This window comes from Vulpes lagopus, chromosome 2 (genome assembly GCF_018345385.1).
Source record: "Vulpes lagopus strain Blue_001 chromosome 2, ASM1834538v1, whole genome shotgun sequence".
In the NCBI taxonomy this organism is placed as follows: Eukaryota; Metazoa; Chordata; class Mammalia; order Carnivora; family Canidae; genus Vulpes; species Vulpes lagopus.
In genome coordinates this window covers 174,659,469-174,678,499 of record NC_054825.1, presented here as the reverse complement: position 1 = coordinate 174,678,499, position 19,031 = coordinate 174,659,469, and the positions used below count along the sequence as shown (strand labels likewise).

At 38.1% G+C, this 19,031-nt stretch overlaps 1 protein-coding gene across 5 annotated transcripts in view; it reads left to right on the top strand.

Annotated features, from left to right (window-relative positions):
- LSM14A (LSM14A mRNA processing body assembly factor) overlaps positions 1 to 19,031 on the top strand; it is a 55,134-nt gene that overhangs the window by 12,766 nt on the left and 23,337 nt on the right. For all 5 annotated transcript variants that reach the window (XM_041742935.1, XM_041742936.1, XM_041742937.1 and 2 more), the window contains exons 2-3: positions 15,070 to 15,233; positions 18,221 to 18,350. In XM_041742935.1, the coding sequence (XP_041598869.1) occupies positions 15,070 to 15,233; positions 18,221 to 18,350 (294 nt within the window). The remainder of the gene's footprint in view (positions 1 to 15,069; positions 15,234 to 18,220; positions 18,351 to 19,031) is intronic.

Genomic DNA, 19,031 nt, shown 5'->3' with positions numbered 1-19,031 from the left:
TGTTCTGTCTTTTGTTCTCTTGTGCTTATCATGCCCGTCTTATTATCTTCCACTACTAGACATCAGCGTGTTTTCCCCATTGTGTCCCTTGTACATAGGAGATTAACTTTGTTGGTCACATGAAGCATTATTATTTCTAAGAATTTTTCTTGGTTAGAAAATGTGTAGTTGAACAGCTTGATATTTAATAGATAAAGACTGTGATAAAAGAAGACAATATTAAAGATATTTTATTCTTTCAGGTAAATAATGATGAGTGTAATTCAATATTCTTTTGACATCGTATGCTATAGAAATGTTTCAGGAGGGACGCCTGGGTGGCTCAGCAGTTGAGCCTTTGGCTCTGGGCGTGATCCTGGAATATTGGGCTTCCTGCAGGGAGCCTGCTTCTCGCTCTGCCTATGTCTCTGCCTTTCTCTCATGAATAAATAAATAAAATCTAAAAAAAAAAAATGTTTCAGGATCTTTCTTGTCTACAGTTTCAAAAATCCTTGTGGATAGATTTAGCATTATTACTGTTGTTTTGTTATCGCCTCACCATCTGAATTTTTTTTTTGATTTGTATTTATTTATTCATGAGGGACACAGGCAGAGGGAGAAGCAGGCTTCATGAAGGGAGCCCGATGTGGACCCAATCCCGGGACTGCAGGATCACGCCCCTAGCCAAAGGCACGTGCTAAACCGCTGAGCCACCCAGGTGTCCCATCCCTCTAAACTTTTTAGTCGCTTTTTGTTTGTACGATTCTCTGTTCATGCCATTCTCCCTAAATTTTTATTCTCACAAGTCATTATTCCCTTATGCTTAGTCGGACATTCTCATGGTTAAGGGAAAAATATGTCAGTAAATCTGCAAAGGGGCAGCCCCTGTGGCTCACCGGTTTAGTGTCACCTTCACAGGGCCTGATCCTAGAGACCCAGGATCAAGTCCCATGTGGCTCCCTGCATGGAGTCTGCTTCTCCCTCTGCCTGTGTCTCTGCCTCTCTCTCTCTCCCTCTCTCTCTCATGAATAAATAAATAAAATATTTTTTAAAAATCTGCAAATGTTAGTAATTCAAAGTGAGGAATCTTGCATGAGAAAGCAAATGAAGTTGCAAATGAGGGGAGTTAACTGAGCAAGGTCTCAAACCTGTAATTGTGAGAGATGACTTTAGATTAAAAGAAATGTAAAAATCTTTCCTCCTCCAAGTGCAAGTAAGAGTGAAGAAGATGAGTGAAGATAATGAAATGTATTAATAAAAAGGTCAAGATGGCTTTGGATCTTTTAGGCAAACCAGAGGTTACTTTAACCTTTAGAGTATTAAGGAGTTGGTTTTAAGAATGTTTGAGAGGTGAGGAGCACTCAGGTAGCTCAGTTGGTTAAGCATTCAACTCTGATTTCGGCTCAGTTCTTGATCTCAGAGTCATGAGATCAAGCCCTGCAATGAGCTCCACACTGGGCAGGGAACCTGCTTAAGATTCTCTCTCTCTCCTTCCCTCTGCCTCTCCTCCCCTAGGCTCCCCCACAGAAGATAACATAACATAAAATAAAAATATTGAAGAATGTTGAATGGTGAAAGGAAAGTCACCTGGGTTGTGAACTCTGGAGGTGGGTTTTTCTTAATGTTTTTTAAGATTTTATTTATTTATTTGACCCAGAGAGCACACAGGTAGGGGAGGTTGTAGAGGGAAAGGCAGAAGCAAGTTCCCCACTGAGCAGAGAGCCCAATGTGGGGCTTGATCCCAGGACCCTGAGATCATGATCTGAGCCATCCAGCTGCCCCTGGAGGTGGTTCTTTTAGTCTTTGGATTGCCAGTGATTGGTGTGTGATAAGTGCTGAGGCGATTGAGAATATTGCAGAGGGATCCCTGGGTGGCGTAGCGGTTTGGCGCCTGCCTTTGGCCCAGGGCGCGATCCTGGAGACCCGGGATCGAATCCCACGTCGGGCTCCCGGTGCATGGAGCCTGCTTCTCCCTCTGCCTGTGTTTCTTCCTCTCTCTCTCTCTCTCTCTCTCTCTCTCTCTCTCTCTCTGTGACTATCATAAATAAATAAAAATTTTTTAAAAAAGTTTAAAAAAAAGAATATTGCAGAGAGATGGTTGGTAATAATGTCTGTTAGGGGTGATAGTAATGTCTGTTAATTGGATACAGGAAGGAAGAGATGATAGAGTCCAGAGACAGATGTTTTCTCAGTACAGTAATATTCCCTAACAAAGTAATGTGGGTGAAGATGAAGACAGGGCCAAAGAGGATAGTGCTGGTGTATAGAAAGTGAAGCTTTGTAGGGGCAGTGTTTGATGTGATTCACAAGCAGTCCCGTGTCCCTCCTCCCAAGTGAAAAATCAAGAGTGTGCTTACTACCATCCTACCATCAGGGTCTGTGCAAGGGTACTACATTGTAGAAGAGATAGCTTTATAAAAGCTACTCTTAGTATTTAAGTAATTAAATCATATTTAACAGCTTATTCCAAATATGCAGTATCTCCGATGCTTTCAGCAAGAGTTAGTTTATGATACTGGTTGTGCAACAAGAACTGTATTTACGGATAAATATCAGAAAGAAGAAAAATGCCATGCATTACAACTTTTCACCTTTTTCCCCCCTGATTCAGTGCTTTTGCATATATATATATATTTTTTTTTTTTTTTAAATAATGCTAGTTTTCTGTTTTCCCATCCTGTTGATGTCCATTTGTTATTTCTTTCTTTTTGATATAGTCATTCTCCCATTTTATTCTAAGTAGGTGTAATTGTATAACTTAATTCAATTCCCTTGATATTAAACATTGTTCAGTAATTTTGGAAATTGCTTACTTAATAGCTCCTTCCACTATGGAATTTATTTAAGAAATATGCAAATGTGAGCAATATGAAGGGTACAGTGTTAGATACTGGGAGAGTTGCAAAGATCATTTAGATACAGAATTTTCTCTTGATGATTTTTTTTTTTTTTTAAGATATATTCATTTGAGAGAGAACAAGTGGTGGGAGAGGCAGAGGGATAGGGAGAGAATCCTCAAGCAGACTCCTGGCTGAGCACAGAGCCTGATGCACGGCTCCATTCTACAACACAGGAGATTATGCTCTGAACTGAAACTAAGAGTCAGATGCTCAACCAACTGAGCTACCCAGGTGCCTGTCTCCTGAAGATCTTTCAATTCTAGGAAGGGGAAGGTATAGAGAGTGGTAGAATGCTGTGTCATTTTTAGAGAAAGAATGTATTACTTCCACCTGGAAGTATTACTGAGAGTTGTGTGATGGTTAATTTTGTGTCACCTTGCCCAGATATTTGTTCAGATATTCTGAATGTTTCTGTGATGTTTTTTGGACAAGATTAATTTTTTTATTTAATTTTTTAAAAGATTTTATTTGTTTATTCATGAGAGACAGAGAGAGACAGAGACACAAGCAGAGGAAGAAGCAGGCTCCATGCAGGGAGCCCCATGTGGGACTCCATCCTGGGATTCCAGGATCATGCCCTGGGCCGAAGGCAGGCACTCAACCACTGAGCCACCCAGGGATCCCCAAGACAAGATTAATTTTTAGATCAGTAGACTTTAAGTAGGTTATCTCCATGATGTGAATGGGTCTCATCCAATCCGGTGATAGAGCAAAGAGTGACTTCTCTGAGCAGGAAGGAATTTTGCCAGCAGACCACCTCTGGACTCAAAGCCTCAACTCTTCCCTGGGTCTCTAGCCTACAAGCCTACTCTGCAGAATTTCACAAGAGCCTGTTCCTTAAAGTAAATTTGTTGGGGCGAGGGAGGGAGGGGGCATGCCCTGTTGGTTCTTCTAGAGAAACCTGTATAAGCTGAAATTTAGGATGAGTGTGGAGAGAAGCTATGGTAGAAGACAGAAAACCTGCTCTGGGTATTTAGAATAATAAGCTTGGTTGGAACTTAAGCTTATATAAGTGATCTTACAAGTGATAATTGACAGAAGTTTTAACTTTAAGACATCAGAAATCTTATTCTAGGGGTGCCTGGTGGTACATTTGCATGAGTGTCCAACTCTTGGTTTCAGCTCAGGTCATGGTCTCAGGGTCATGAGATTGAGGCCAATATCAGGCTCTGTGCTTGGCAGGGAGTGTGCTTGGTATTCTCTGCCCCTCCCACTCATGCTCACTAGCTCTCTCTTGCACATGTGTGCAACCCCCCCCCCCCCAAGTAAATAAGTAAATCATCTTTTTTAAAGAAATCTTATTCTAGATTTGAATTTAGCCTCAGATTTCTAACTTACTTTGGCCATTTCTTGAATAATTCAGTCTTTTGTTTATTGCTCTCACATTTTGGTATTCAACAGACTTGTTTTTCTTCCTTATCAATCAGTATTGGAGCCTAAATTATAATTTTTTTCCTTTTTTTTTTTTTCCTAATTTATAATTTTTGTTTTGTATCTAAAGGTGAAGTCTTTTTGGAAAATACTAATGATGTCACTAACTGTATTTAACTATGTATGTGTATATCATTTTAAACTTACAAAACTTTGGTATTTTATATTGGAGATATTAAAATAGGAAGTTGGTCATTATAACTCTTCCCTCTCCATGTAATGTGACTGTGTGTACAGGTGTTAATATACTGGTAACTAGGTTTGACACTAGTGTGATGTTCAAACTTTTATCTATTAGAAGTAGAGTTTTTAAAGATACATGATTTTGCTAGATTTTGCTAGAACCTTGACCTTTTTACATATTTTTAAAAAGACAATCATAGGATTCATATCTCAATTAATTTTTGAGCCAGAAACAGGGAGTTAATTATGTTCTTTCAGACTAATAATTTTTTTTTTCCCTATTTCCCACTCCCTTTTATTAAACATTGGCCGAAATCTTAGGCTTTTCTAGCTGGGGAATATTAAAAAAAAATAGAATACTTAAAACAACATAGCAACATGATGAAGTTTGGAATAGAGAGAACAGCCACTCCTAGTTCCAACATCTAGCCCAACTGTTATTATCATTTTGTGTTCTCTTCAAGGCTATATTTGTGTGTGAGTAGGGGGAGATTATTGAGGTGAAATTCATGTAACACAATTAACTATTATAAAGTAATATGATTCATGGGATTTAGTCTAGTCACAGTATTGTGCAACCACCACCTCACTTCAGTTTCAAAATTTTTTCATCACTTTAGAAGAATACTCCTACCCATTAAGTAATGCTTCCCCGTTTCCCTTTTCCCCCAGTAACAACTTAATCTGTTTTCTGTCTCTGTGGCTTTTCTTATTTTGGATATACGTAAAATAGATCATATAATGTGTGACCTGGCTTTTACTTAGCATAATGCTTCAGAGTTTCTTTCTAGTTGTAACATGTATCAGCATTTCATTCCTTTTTATGGCTGGATGATACTCTGTGTGTGTATGTGTGTGTCTAAATATAAAAAACAATTTGTATACCAATTCATCTGTTGGTGGGCATTGGGTTGTTTTCACCTTTTGGCTCTTATGAATAATACTGCTTTAAACATTCATGTACAAGTTTCTGTGTGGACATAGGTTTCTACATATGAGTGAAATTGCTGAGTAATATGGTAATTCTATGTTTAATTTTTTGAGGAACCACCAAGCCATGTTTTCCACAACAACTGTACCATTTTACATTTCTACTTCCATGTCAAGGATTCCTATTTCTCTATATCCCGGGCCAGTATTTGTTACTTTGTTTTATTATTACAGCCATTCTAGTAGTTTTGAAGTGGCATTTCATGAAAGTTTTGATTTGTAGTAACATAATGACCAAGAATTTAAGCCTCTTTTCACAAGCTTGTGGACTGTTTGTGTATCTTTTTTTTTTTTTTTTTTTGAGAAGTGTCTCTTCAGGTTTTTGCCAATTTTGGGTGGTTTGTCTTTTTGTTGTTGAGTTGTTAAGAGTTCTTTATATATTCTAGATATTAAGCCCTTGTATTTGACTTGCAGACATTTTCCTATTTCATAACTTGTCTTTTACCATTCTTGATATTGTTCTCTTTTTTTTTTTAAGATTTTATTTATTTATTCATGAGAGACAGAGAGAGAGAGAGAGAGGGAGAGAGAGAGGAAGGAACAGACACAGGCAGAGGGAGAAGCAGGCTCCATGCAGGGAGCCTGGCGTGGGACTTGATGCTGGGTTTCCAGCATCACACCCTGGGCTGACGGCGACGCTAAACCGCTGAGCCACCTGCCCTCGATATTGTTCTTTGATGCACAAAATGTTTTGATTTTTATGAAGTAAAATTTATTTTTTCTTTTGTTGCTCATACTTACAGTGTCAAATTTAAGAATCCATTGTCAAATCTGAGGTCTAAAGATTTACTCCTTTGTACTCTTAATAGTTTTACGGGTTTGGTTTATATTTAGATTGTTGACCCACTAAGAGAAAAACTGTGTGGGGCACTTGTGTGGCTTGGTCGGTTGATTGTCAGACTCTTGGTTTCTGCTTGGATCATAATCTCGGGGTCGTGAAATCGAGCCTCTTGTTTGGCTCTACCCTTAGCACAGAGTCTGCCTAGGGTTCTTTTTCTCTTCCACTCCCTCCCTCCCTCCCTCTGTCTTTCTCTCAAATCAATCAGTCTTTAAAAATGAAAAAAAAATGTGCTTTTCCTCTGCTCACCAGTTAACTCCATCGTTCTGGCCACCACATGTTCAGTCACATCAACCAATTCTCCCAGCTTCCTCTGGACACCCACTGGGTATCCTGTAATTTAAATCAGTTCTGACTCTGTCTATATGAAGTTAGTATCAGATCTCACAGGTTAAGGGCTCAGTACCACAAGACAACCCACCCAGCCTACTTCACACGCCAGTCTCAAGTTGCAAGTTATTAACTATACTTCTGACCAACTGGCTATAAATTGGGGCTTCCCATGATACCCTCCTTGGTTTGATCACTTGCTAGAATGGTTCACAGACCTCGGAAACCAGCTTACTTATTAGATTACCAGTTTATTATAAGAAGATACAACTCAGGAACACCCAGATGGAAGAGCTACATAGGGCAAGATACATGGGAAGGAGTGCGGTGATCCTGTCTTCTCTGGTGAGTCATCCTCCCAGTATCTCCACATGTTCACCAACCAGCAGCTCTGTAAACCCCAAAGGTTAGGAATTTTTATGGAGGCTTCATCATGTGGGTGGCATGATCAATTATCAACTCCATCTGCAGCTGCTCTCCCCTCCCCAAGGGATGGTCTTTTCTGGTGACCAGTCCTTTTTTATGAAGCTATCCTGGAGCCCTCCAAGAGTCACCTCATTAGAACAAAAGATGTTCTTATGGCCCAGGAAATTCCAAGAGATTGAGGAGCTTTGCATTAGGAACCAGGATCAAAGACCAATATTAGAATAAAAGATGCTCTTAGTTCCTTTGTTTCTTAGGAAGTTAAAAAGACTTTAGGAGCTCTGGCCAGGAGCTGGAGATAAAGATCAAATATATATTTCTTATATCACAGCATCACACCTGCTTTGAGTAATTTTTGCTTTGGAATAAGGTAGAGTTCCAGTCTCCTTTTTTTGTATATGATCATCTAATTGTCCCAAAGCCATTTTTTTAAAAAAGATTTTACTTATTTGAGAGGGAGGGAGGGAGAATGAGAGAGTGTGCATACACAAGCAGTGGGGAGAGGCAGAGGGAGAAGCAGGCTCCCCACACTGAGCAGGGAGCCCAACTTGGGGCTTGATTCCAAGACCCTGGGATCGTGACCTGAGCCCTGAGCCGAAGGCAGACACTGAAGCAACTGAGCCACCCAGGCATCCCCCAAAACCATTTTTGAAGAGACTATTCTTTTCCCATTGAATATTTTTGGACTCTTACCCAAAATTAGTTGGCCATAGATGTTTATTTCTAGACTGTTCCAGTCCATAAATCCTTATGCTAGTACCACACTGTTTTGACTGCTTTGTAAGTTTTGAAATTGGGAAGTACGAGTCCTCCAACTTTTTCATGAATTTAGTTTGTTTTTTCCATTTCAAGGGGAATGGGTTATAATTTTCGTTGGAATTGCACTGAATCTGTAGCACACTCTGGGGAGCACTGTAATCCTTTTTTTTTTTTTTTTTTTGGATTTAAAAGATTCAGTCTTTTAAATGTGAATGTACTATCAGGAGGAGGAGGAGGAGGAGGAGGGCAGAGAGAGAGAGAAACAGACTAACATGGGTCTCAGTCCCAAGGCCCTGAGGTCCTGACCTGAGTTGAATCAGCTGCTTAACTAACTGAGCCACCCAGGCACCCTGGGAGCGTTGTAATCTTAATATTAAGTCTTCCAGTCCATGAACATGGGATGACCTTCAAGCAGAGCTTCCATTTATTTAACTGCTCTTTAATTTGTTTTAGCAGCGTTTTGTAATTGTCAGTATACAAGCCTTTTACTTCCTTGGTTGAATCTATTCTTAAATATTTTATTCATTTGGATAGTACTGTGAGATTGTTTTCTTAATTTCTTTTTTATTGATCGTTATTGTGTACATACACAGTTGAGTTTTGTGTGTTGATAATGCACCAGTGCTTTGCTGAATTCATTTATTAATTCTAGTTTCTTTTAGTTTTTTCATGGATTCTATATATGTAGAATTCCCATATATGGAATCATGTCATCTGCAGAAAGTTTTACTTCTTCCTCTCCAGTTTGGATGCCTTTTATTTCTTTATCTTGCTAATTATGCCGTCTGGGACTTCTAGTACATTGACTAGCAGTGATGAAAGTGAACACACTTGTTTTGTTTCTGATCTTAGGGGAAAGTTTTCAATCTTTTACCATTAAATATGATGTTAGCTATTGGTGTTTTACATATGCCATTTATCCTGTTGAGGAAATTTCCTTTTATTCCTTGTTTGTTAAATGTTTTTATCACAAAACAGTGTTAAATTTTGTCAGATACTTTTTCTGCATCTATTGAAATGATTGTGTTGTGTATTTTCCCCCTTTGGTCTATTAATGTGGTGTGTATTACACTGTTTTGTTTTGTTTTTTTAAATGTTATCTTTGTCTGACTTTGGTGTCAAGGTAATGTTGGCCTCAAAGAATGTATTAGGACAAGTTCCCTTTTCTTCTCTTTTGGAGAAGTTTGAGTAGAGTTGGTACTGTTTCTTCTTTAAATGTTTGCTAAAATTCACCAGGGAAACCATCTAGTCCTAGTTCTTTGGAGGTTTTTTATTTCTGCTCCAGTCTCTTTGTTATAACTCTTGAGATTTTCTGTTTCTTCTTGAGTTGGTTTTGGTAATTGATGTTTGTAGGGATTTTTCTATTTCATCTAGATTTTCTAAACAATTACCAAATTGGTATTTGTAGTTTTTTCTTAAAAGCCTTTTAAAGTCCATGAAATTGAAAAAAACAAATGAATTCCATGAGATTGGTAGTAATGTCCTTGCTTTCATTTCTGATTTTAGTTATTTGCATTTTCTCACCTTTTTCCCTTAGTCTTTCTAGCTAAAGGTTGGTCGATTTTATCTTTTCAAAGAAGCTACTTTTGGTTTTGTTGATTCTGTTTTTCTGTTCTATGTGTTAATCTCTGCTATAATCTCTAATTTCTTTCCTTCTGGATTTGAGTTTAGTTTGCTTCTTTGTTTTGTTTTGTTTTTTAAGATTCTTATTAATTTGAGAGAGAGCGTGTATGCATAAGTGGCGGGTTGGAGGGCATGAAGGAGAAGTAGGCTCTAATCCCAGGACCTGGGATCATGACCTGAGCAGAAGGCTGCTGCTTAACCCACTGAGCCACTAAGGTACCCCTAGTTTCCTCTTAATCTAATGTTCCTTACGGTGTAAAGTTGATCTGATATTTTTTTTTTTTAAGATTTATTTATTTGAGGAGCACCTGGGTGCTCACTCAGTGGTTGAGCATCTGTCTGCCTTTGGTTCAGGTCATGATTCCAGGGTCCTGAGATCAAGTTCCGCATTGGGCTCCCTGTGGAGAGCCTGCTTCTCCCTCTGCCTAGGTCTCTGCCTCTCAGAAATAAATAGTAAAATCTTAAAAAAAAAAAAAAATAGTGTATTTATTTGAGAGAGCATGAGTGGAGGGAGAGAATCTTCAAGCAGACTCCCTGCTGAGCACAAAGCCCAAAATGGGGTTCAGTCCCATGACCCATGAGGTAAATGATCTGAGCTGAAGCCAAGAGTCAGAGACTCAACTGGTTGAGCTATCCAGGTACCCTGAGATTTTTTTTTTTTCTTAATGTGATTACAGCTATACCCTCTTGCGTATGGCATTCATCCATGATTTTGGCATGTTGTATTTTTTCATTTTGTCTCAATTTCCCTAGTGTGATTTCTTCACTCATTGGTTAAGGTTTTTTGTTGTTGTTGTTTTTGTTTTTTGTTTTTTGTTTTAAGATTTTATTTATTTATCCATGGGAGACACAGAGAGAGACCGAGGAACAGACACAGGCAGAGGGAGAAGCAGGCTTCCATGCAGGGAGTCCGATGTGGGACTCAATCCCGGGTCTCCAGGATCATGCCCTGGGATGAAGGGGGTGCTAAACCACTGAGCCACCCGGGCTGCCCAAGAGTGTATTATTTAATTTCCAGGTCCAGTTTCCCTTTTATTGATGTCTAGATTTATTCTACTGTGGTCAGAGAGGATACTTTGTAAAATTTTGTGGGTTTTTTTTTTTCCATTTATTGAGAGTTAAGTTTGACCTCCCATGTGGTCTATCCTGAGGAATGTTCCATTTACAATTAAGAATAATGTATATTGTGCTGTTGTTGATTGGGGAGAAGGATAATCTGTTGCTTTTAAAAACTTTGAAGACACTACTGGGGAAGTGCTTTGGCCCTTAAGGGGTGAAACAGTGGTCCCTTCTGAATTGTCAGGTAGTTCAGATCATACAGCCCTGGATTTTGTGGGATATGCTTCCTGCTGCCCACCTTGTATTAGCAATGCTGCAGTAGGAACATGAGCCACATCCCCGTAGCTGCCATTTGTGGAGATAGGAGTTAATGAATGCTAATAGCTAGCCACTACGTAAAATGCTACACTACACCACAGGTTAACAGCCGTTCTTCATCAAGTACTTTCATGGGTGGTACAAATGTGTGATTTGACACCATCGTTCCAAAATGGCTTATTCAGACTTCACGTGACAAGGCAATAGTTGTTTCAGGATGGGACCCATTCCTGGATCTTCCTACTCTGTCATCTTTCATATCAGACACATCTATGTTTCTATTTTAGGTAGTTGTAATCTTTTAAAAATTACTGTTTCATAATTTACCTCATATAGCATGTTTAATGTTACTATATATTCAACTTTTTTAATTTTTTTTTTTTCTTTTTAAGTTCCTCTTCACCATTACTTGCCTGGTAACTTCCAAATTGGTCTTCTGCTTCCATTTTCATTTTGTTTTCCACAGTCATAGAAGGACAAATACTGTAGAATGGAGGTTGCCAGAGGCTGGGGGGGTGGAGGAAGTGAAGAATCGTGGTTCTGAAACTCTAAAGTTTCAGCTAAGCAATATGATAAAATTCTAGATTTATGCAGCATTTTGCTGTACAAATACTGAACTGTTAAAATGATAGCATTAACAAAAATGCTGGTGGTGAAGTATACCTAATAAACTTATTGGTCAGCTTCAGAGAAAAATTGAAAGCCTGATGGAAGAAGATGGAAGAATGGAGGCTTATTGCTGGAGACCAGGAGAGTGCATCAAGATCGGGGAGAACCATGCATTAAGCACTTTTAAAACTAATTGTGTATGGGGACGCTTGCGGGGCTCAGCGCTTGAGCGCCTGCCTTCAGCCCAGGGCATGACCCTGGAGTCCTGGTATGAGTTCCGCCTCGGGCTCCCTGCATGGAGCCTGCTTCTCCCTCTGCCTGTGTCTCTGCCTCTCTCTCTCTTTCTGTGTGTCTCTCATGAATAAATAAATAGATCTTTTTTTAAAAAAAGAATTGTCTATTAGAAATACTAAATCTGATCAAACCAGTCTCCATCATTAGAGCATGTTTCTCATACTCTTGGTCTGTGCAATTAATTCATTCTCGATGGGCTCTATTTTCATACTTTTTCATTTTCTTCTTTCCGTATGAAAGAGATTTTCTTCATACCACGTTTTGGAAAATATGCCCTTAGTTTTCAACTTTCTTGTTGGTTACCTTTAGGACCTCAAATAACAAAATTTTAAGTCTACATATATTAATTTATCAACTTTCCAAAATTATCAAGTGATTCTCTGCTATAAGAGATGAGAGTATTAATTTATGTATTTCCTTTTGTGTTTTCCTCTATTTCCATTCCTCTTCATCTTCCAATTTTTGTTAGAATACTATGTGATAAAAACCATCTTGACTTATTCTGTCAATATGTAACCTAACAGCTTTTTTTCAGAACCATTAAACTTACATTCTAAGACCATAATTTGTGTGCTTAAATGAATTTATTCATCTCTTTTATTTATTTAAATTCAATTAATTAACATATGGTGTATTATTAATTTCAGAGGTAGCTTCAGTGATTCATCAGTTGCATATAACACCCAGCGCTTATTACATCAAGTGCCCTTCTTAATGCCTGTCACCCAGTTACCCCATCCCACCATTTACCTCCCCTCCAGCAACCCTGTCTGTTTCCTAGAGTTAAGTCTCTTACAGTTTGTCTCCCTCCCTTCACCTGTGATCCTGTTTTGTTTCTTAAATTCCACATATGAGTGAAATCATATAATTGTCTTTCTCTGATTGACTTATTTCACTTAGCATAATACCCTAGTTCCATCCATGTCGTTGCAAACAGGTTCTTCAAAGACTCTTATTTTTTGTTTGATACTACTGTTTCTGGGAGTTCTTTAATTTGATATAGCAAAAGATAAATCTCTATAGTGCACTAAATCTTTTTCTGGAAATAGAGTGAAACCTTTTGATCAAATTTAGGTCTTCATATCAGGAAGTTTCTATTACATCTTTAAGTATATTTTCTTTTATTCTGTTGTCTGGATATGCGCCACAGTAAAGCAGTTCTTTCTGAAATTTTCTTCCATTTCCTGTGACAAATATTAATCCTGAATGGGTTTTCTTCATCTGTCTAGTGAATACATGGGAATAGTTTGAATGGTTTTGTTAGGCCTTGGAAAACCTAATGGAGCGTGTCAGTGGTTTTTATACAAGGAGAACTTTGAGGGGGTGCTAGGATGGCTCAGTCAATTAAGCATCTGCCTTCAGTTCAGATCATGATCCCAGGGTCCTGGTATTGAGCCCCACACTGGCTCCCCTGCTATAAGGTGAGTCTGCTTCTCCCTCTCCCTTTACCCCTCCCTCACTGCTTGTGTGCACTCTCTCACACTTTGCTTGCTCTCTCAAATAAGACTTTGACTTTTCCTCCCCCTACTTCAAGATGAATTAGCCTGTTCTGAGGCCTGAGACTGTATACATTGTATACTGGTGCTGCTTTTGCTGCTGCTCCTGAGGTGAGGGGTGGTACTGATTTATATGTAATTTTCTTAATCTTGATTTTTCTGACTCTTAAGCCTTCCTGTCTTTGCTTTTACTTTTCTTTTCTTTTCTTTTTTTTTTTTTTTTAAGATTGTATTTATTCATTCATGAGAGATGCAGAGACACAGGCCGAGGGAGAAGCAGCCTTCCTCCAGGGAGCCCAATGTGGGACTCGATCCCAGGACCCTGGGATCACACCCTGGGCCGAATATCCTTCCTTTCATATAAAGGACAAAATAAGAACCTTGTCGCTTACTCCTGCCCTTATATAGTACTCTTTGGCCACTGGGGGAAGAGAAAATTCAACTAGGGTATTCTACATCTTTCCCCTTGCCACATCAGTGTTCTGTCCTCATCTACCAATATGGAGGTCCCAGTGAAAATTTTTCAGGATATGCTGTATATGGATTCTCAGATTGGTCTTCCTTTTTGGACTAACTCATTCAGTATTGGAGTAATACTTTTAAATAAAATGTCATGGTATAAGTTTGAGATTTAGTTTCGGGATATTTTAACTCTCTTTGTCTATTCAGTTTTAGGGAAGAATATTCTTCTGCAAGCCTACATCTATGTCACCATCTTTCTGGAAGCATCATGAGCAATAGATTTTTTAACATAAAGGAGGGAAGCATTATTTAAAAGAAAGTAACATTCATATTTAATTTAGCCCTGGATCAATTCTGCAGAAAAATGCATGCATTCAAAATGCCATGCAATGTTAAGCTCTAGGACACTTCCCCCGACTCAAGATTTTATTTATTTATTGGAGATAAGAGAGAGATAGTGACACGAATAGTGTGAAAGAACCTGAGCTGGGAGGAGAGAGAGGAGCAGGCTCCCCACTGCGCAGAGAGCCCAACACAGGGTTCAGTCCCAGAACCCTGGGATCATGACCTGAGCCAAAAGCAGATATTTAACTAACTGCGCCACCCAGATGCGCAGAGAAATTGGTTTTAAAATGTAGATTTCTGGACTCTTCCTCAGAAAGTCTGTTTCACTGGATTTGAATAGGATCCTAGAAATCTTTTTAGCCAGCTTACCCTGGTACAACTGGTCCGCAGTTTAACGTTGAGTAATGCTCTCTTAAGTGTTGAAATAATCAGATTTAATTATGAGATAGGTATTTTAGGTAACTAGGGCATTTCAGGCTGTCCCCTGGGGCTGAATACCTGACAGCTGTTTGGCTTGGCTTCTTAGAGGACCTACTACTCATACTCACCAAGATAGATGTTCCCTTTGTTGTCTTCTCTTAATCCAAAAGCTCAATTTCCCAAACTTTGGGATTTTGTGGATGGGGTAAACTTCACTTGCCATTCCACCCCCACAACAAGAAATCTCACATAAGTTTGCCAATTTTTTATTTTGCTGAATGATCACATTAAAAATAAATCAACAATGAACAGACATTTTTAACACCTCCTCTCACCACAACCACTAAAGATAAAAATAAATAAAAATGTAGGAAGAACAGCACTTCATAATACAGATTGTCTTTTAAATTGAGTACTTTTAGCTCTAGGCAAAACCCACTCTATTTTCCTCTTTTTTTAAACAAAATTTTTAATCTACAGATTAATGAGTATTTTCTCGCAGATGACATTTAAGAACTGCTGTTTATTGATACTTGGAAGATTGCATTTCTAAGAGACACCTGAATATGATGAGTATACATATATCTCACATCCTTTGTTTTCTCACCAGTTCGGTCCTTTGGTACAGAAGACAGACCAACAGATCGTCCAATACCACCTCGCGATGAAGTCTTTGAATACATCATATTCCGTGGGAGTGATATTAAAGACCTCACTGTTTGTGAGCCACCAAAACCACAATGTTCTTTGCCTCAGGACCCAGCTATTGTTCAGGTAACTGATAGTAAATTGTCTTGGAGTGCAAGAAAACTTCAAGTACATGTCTATTTTTGGGGTTTTTTTTCCCCCCTCAATTGAGTGTTCCTTTGCTTATCACCTCTTTTTCTCTCATGAATAAATAAATAAAATCTTAAAGAACAAAACAAATACATGGGATCCCTGGGTGGCTCAGTGGTTTAGCGCCTGCCTTTGGCCCAGGGCGTGACCCTGGAGACCCAGGATCAAGTCCCACATCCGGCTCCCTGCATGGAGCCTGCTTCTCCCTCTGCCTGTCTCTTCCTCTTCTCTGTGTGTCTCTCATGAATAAATAAATAAAACCTTTTAAAAAAATTAAAAAAACCAAATACATGATGTCTTAAAGATTGTTGATTATGAATTAGACAGGATATTCATTATAGTGCTTGTTTACGTGATAATTGGAAGTGTATGGAAACTGCCTAGATTTTATTATAATAGCAGAGGAAGCAGATTGACATAGGAGTGTTTTCATTTTAGGGCATAACTGATTAAAAGCTTATGGCCTTTAATCAGCTGGTTTTCCTCCTGGATCTCTTTTCTTATCAGCCCTTTTTCTTTTCAGTCTTTGGTCATTTGCACTAAAATAGACTTGTTGATTGTCTTTTTTTTTTTTTTTTAAGTAATGTAATACTTCTACATTTTTTAAAATTAATTTTCCCTGTTGAATGCTGTGATAAAATCTTAGTTTTCCACAAAACAGATTCTTCGAATATATATTCTCTTGCAAAAGATTTGTCTTACTTCAAGTATTAAAATACTTAATGAAGGGGCGCCTGGATGGCTCAGTTAATTGTCTGCCAACAGCTCAAGGTCAAGATTTCCCCTGCTTGTGCACGCTCTCTCTGTCAAATAAACAATAAGTAAAATCTCTTAAAAAGTAAAATAAAATACCTAGTGAACTCTTCTAAAGAAAATAGTAAGTGGTATATAAAATTAAAATGAAAAAATAAAGAGGGGCTCCTGGCTGACTCAATTGGTGGAATATATGACTCTTGATCCCAGGGTTGTAGGTTTGAGCTCCATGTTTGAGTATAGAAATTTTACTTAAAAATCTTTCCCAAACAAAAAACAAAACAAAAATCTTTCCCAAAAATGGAAAAAAGAGAAAGTACTTTTTAACATTTACTTAATATTTATCTTTCCTGAATATAAGTTTTTTAAAAAGAAATAGTTAAATTTATTCTTAAAACATAAACTGGAAAAATCCTCTACTCTTCTCTACCCCACTCCTTGTTAAGTCTAATTTTTAAGAAAGTAAATCTGAAGGCACCCTGAGAAAACGTTAATTTTCTTAAGTGGAGGGAGAAAAGACACATTTTAATGGAGATAGCTTACACCAATGTGATGTTAGCTGACTGACTGATAGTTCTCCAGGGAAATAGTTACTTAAGTTACCAACTTTATGGAATAAGAAGAACCCAGAAAACATAAGTCAAACTGGTATTTTTTTTTTAAGATTTTATTTATTTATTCATGAGAGAGAGAGAGAAAGAGGAACAGACACAGGCAGAGGGAGAAGCAGCCTCCATGCAGGGAACCTGATGTGGGACTCAATCCCAGGACTCCAGGATCACGCCCTGGGCCGAAGGCAGGCGTTAAACTGCTGAGCCACCCAGAGATCCCCAAAACTGGTATTGAATGACTTCTTCTAGCCACCATAAATTTTGACTTTTGATCTCTCTCTTTTTTTTTTTTTTTTAAAGATTTTATTTATTTATTCGTGAGAGACACAGAGAGAGGCAAAGACACAGGCAGAGGGAGAAACAGGCTCCATGCAGGGAGCCCGACATGGGGACTCGATTCCAGGTCTCCAGGATCAGGCCCTGGGCTGAAGGCGGTGCTAAACCGCCGAGCCACGGGGGCTGCCCTACTTTTGATCTTTTTTTTTTTTTTGTATTCATGAGAGACAGAGAAAGAGAGGCAGAGACACAGGCAGAGGGAGAAGCAGGCTCCATACAGGGAGCCCGACCTGGGACTCCATCCCAGGTCTCCAGGATCACACCCCAGGCTGCAGGTGGCGCCAAACCCTGGGGCTGCCCTACTTTTGATCTTTTGATTCATATATCCAATAGTATTTATTGAGCATCTACCATGTGCCTGATACTAGCAACGAGCACACAGAAAAATAACATCAGTGAGCTTTTGGTCATTAGTACACTCCATATTTGTATTATGAGTATTTTATATTAAGATAAATGAATATGTAGTATGCATATATACATTCTATAATACATTTTAGGTTTATTAAGCTGAAATTTTTATATAATCTTTAACTTAATGATAAATATAATATAAAATGTAAATGGTCTTGGGGCACCTGGGTGGCTCAGTTGGTTAAGCATCTGACTCTTGATCTGATCTCAGCTCAGGTCTTGATCTTAGGGTTGTGAGTTTAAGCCCTGCATTCAGTAGGCTCCATGCTGGATGTAGAGCCTGCAATCAATCAATCAATCAATAAGTAAGTAAGTACATACATACATACATATGTACATAGTCTTGTGTAGGGTAGTTTTTTTCTGCATCTCTTTCCTATAAATTTAATAGTGTACCTCAAATGATTGAAATAATAGCAAAATCACAAGTAGGATACCTTACTTTTGTAAGCACCAGACTAAAACTCAGTATAACCAAATGTAATTTTTCCCATGTTTTTTCAAACAAAGCTACTTATTCAGTTAACTTTTTTCAGTTCTTTCCTAAACATGTTATAAAACTCTTAACTCTGCTTAACTGTAGAAAAATACATTTATAAGTCACATCATGTATAACTGGCCCATATATACAAATATTGAAATCAAGAGGTGGTTAAACTTTTGATATTCAATGCATGTTGTTAAGTTATTATAATTGCTTTTATATCTAGTAATTATAAAGTTTTCTTTCAGAAAGTAAATATTTGTGGGGTTTTTTATTATATACATGTTGTATAGAGCCTGGAAAAATAACCCATGATCTTTCTTCAGTCTTCACTAGGCTCGTCTACTTCCTCATTCCAGTCAGTGGGTTCCTATGGACCTTTTGGCAGGATGTCAACATATAGCCAGTTCAGTCCAAGTTCATTAGTCGGGCAGCAGTTTGGTGCTGTTGGTGTTGGTATGTTGTACTTTTTTCTTTTTCTTTGTTTTTTTAAAATTTACCTGTCTTTACCACAAATTTACAGACATGTTATTTGGTGTTCCTTTTGTAACATATTATTTTAAAGGCTTTATTTAATGTCCTTGATAATTAGTGGTTCCATGAAGGTCATCTCTCAAAATAGTCACAGTTTTTTTTAAGCCTAGATCTATTCAGTTGCCAAATATCATTGAATGTTATTTTAAATTTACATAAGATTATCCATTTGAAAGAAGCTTTTTTTTTTTTTTCCGGGGTGCCTGGCTGGCTTAGTTGGAAGACATACAGTTCTTAATCTCAGATTCATGAGTTCGAGCCCCATGTTGGCTGTAGAGATTACTAAAAAAAAATAATCTATTTTTTAAAAGTAATAATAATAAAATAAGCATTATTTTCCAACAGGATAGGTTTTCAAAAAGGGGATTGGAGGTAATGCTGTTATTATTGGGGAATAATAATGCCACTTAAAGAGTATTTATATTAGGTGTTAGGTGGAAAGATAATTACATATAGCATGTTTGAGGGTATTATGCTTTGTTTATGATAACAATGTTTTAGAAACATTAACTCTCTAAGGAGAAAGCTAGATATAATCAGATCAGCTCCATGTTCTGTTTTTAGAGCTGTGCATTTTAGCTCTTTAGTACACCTTTACTGAAA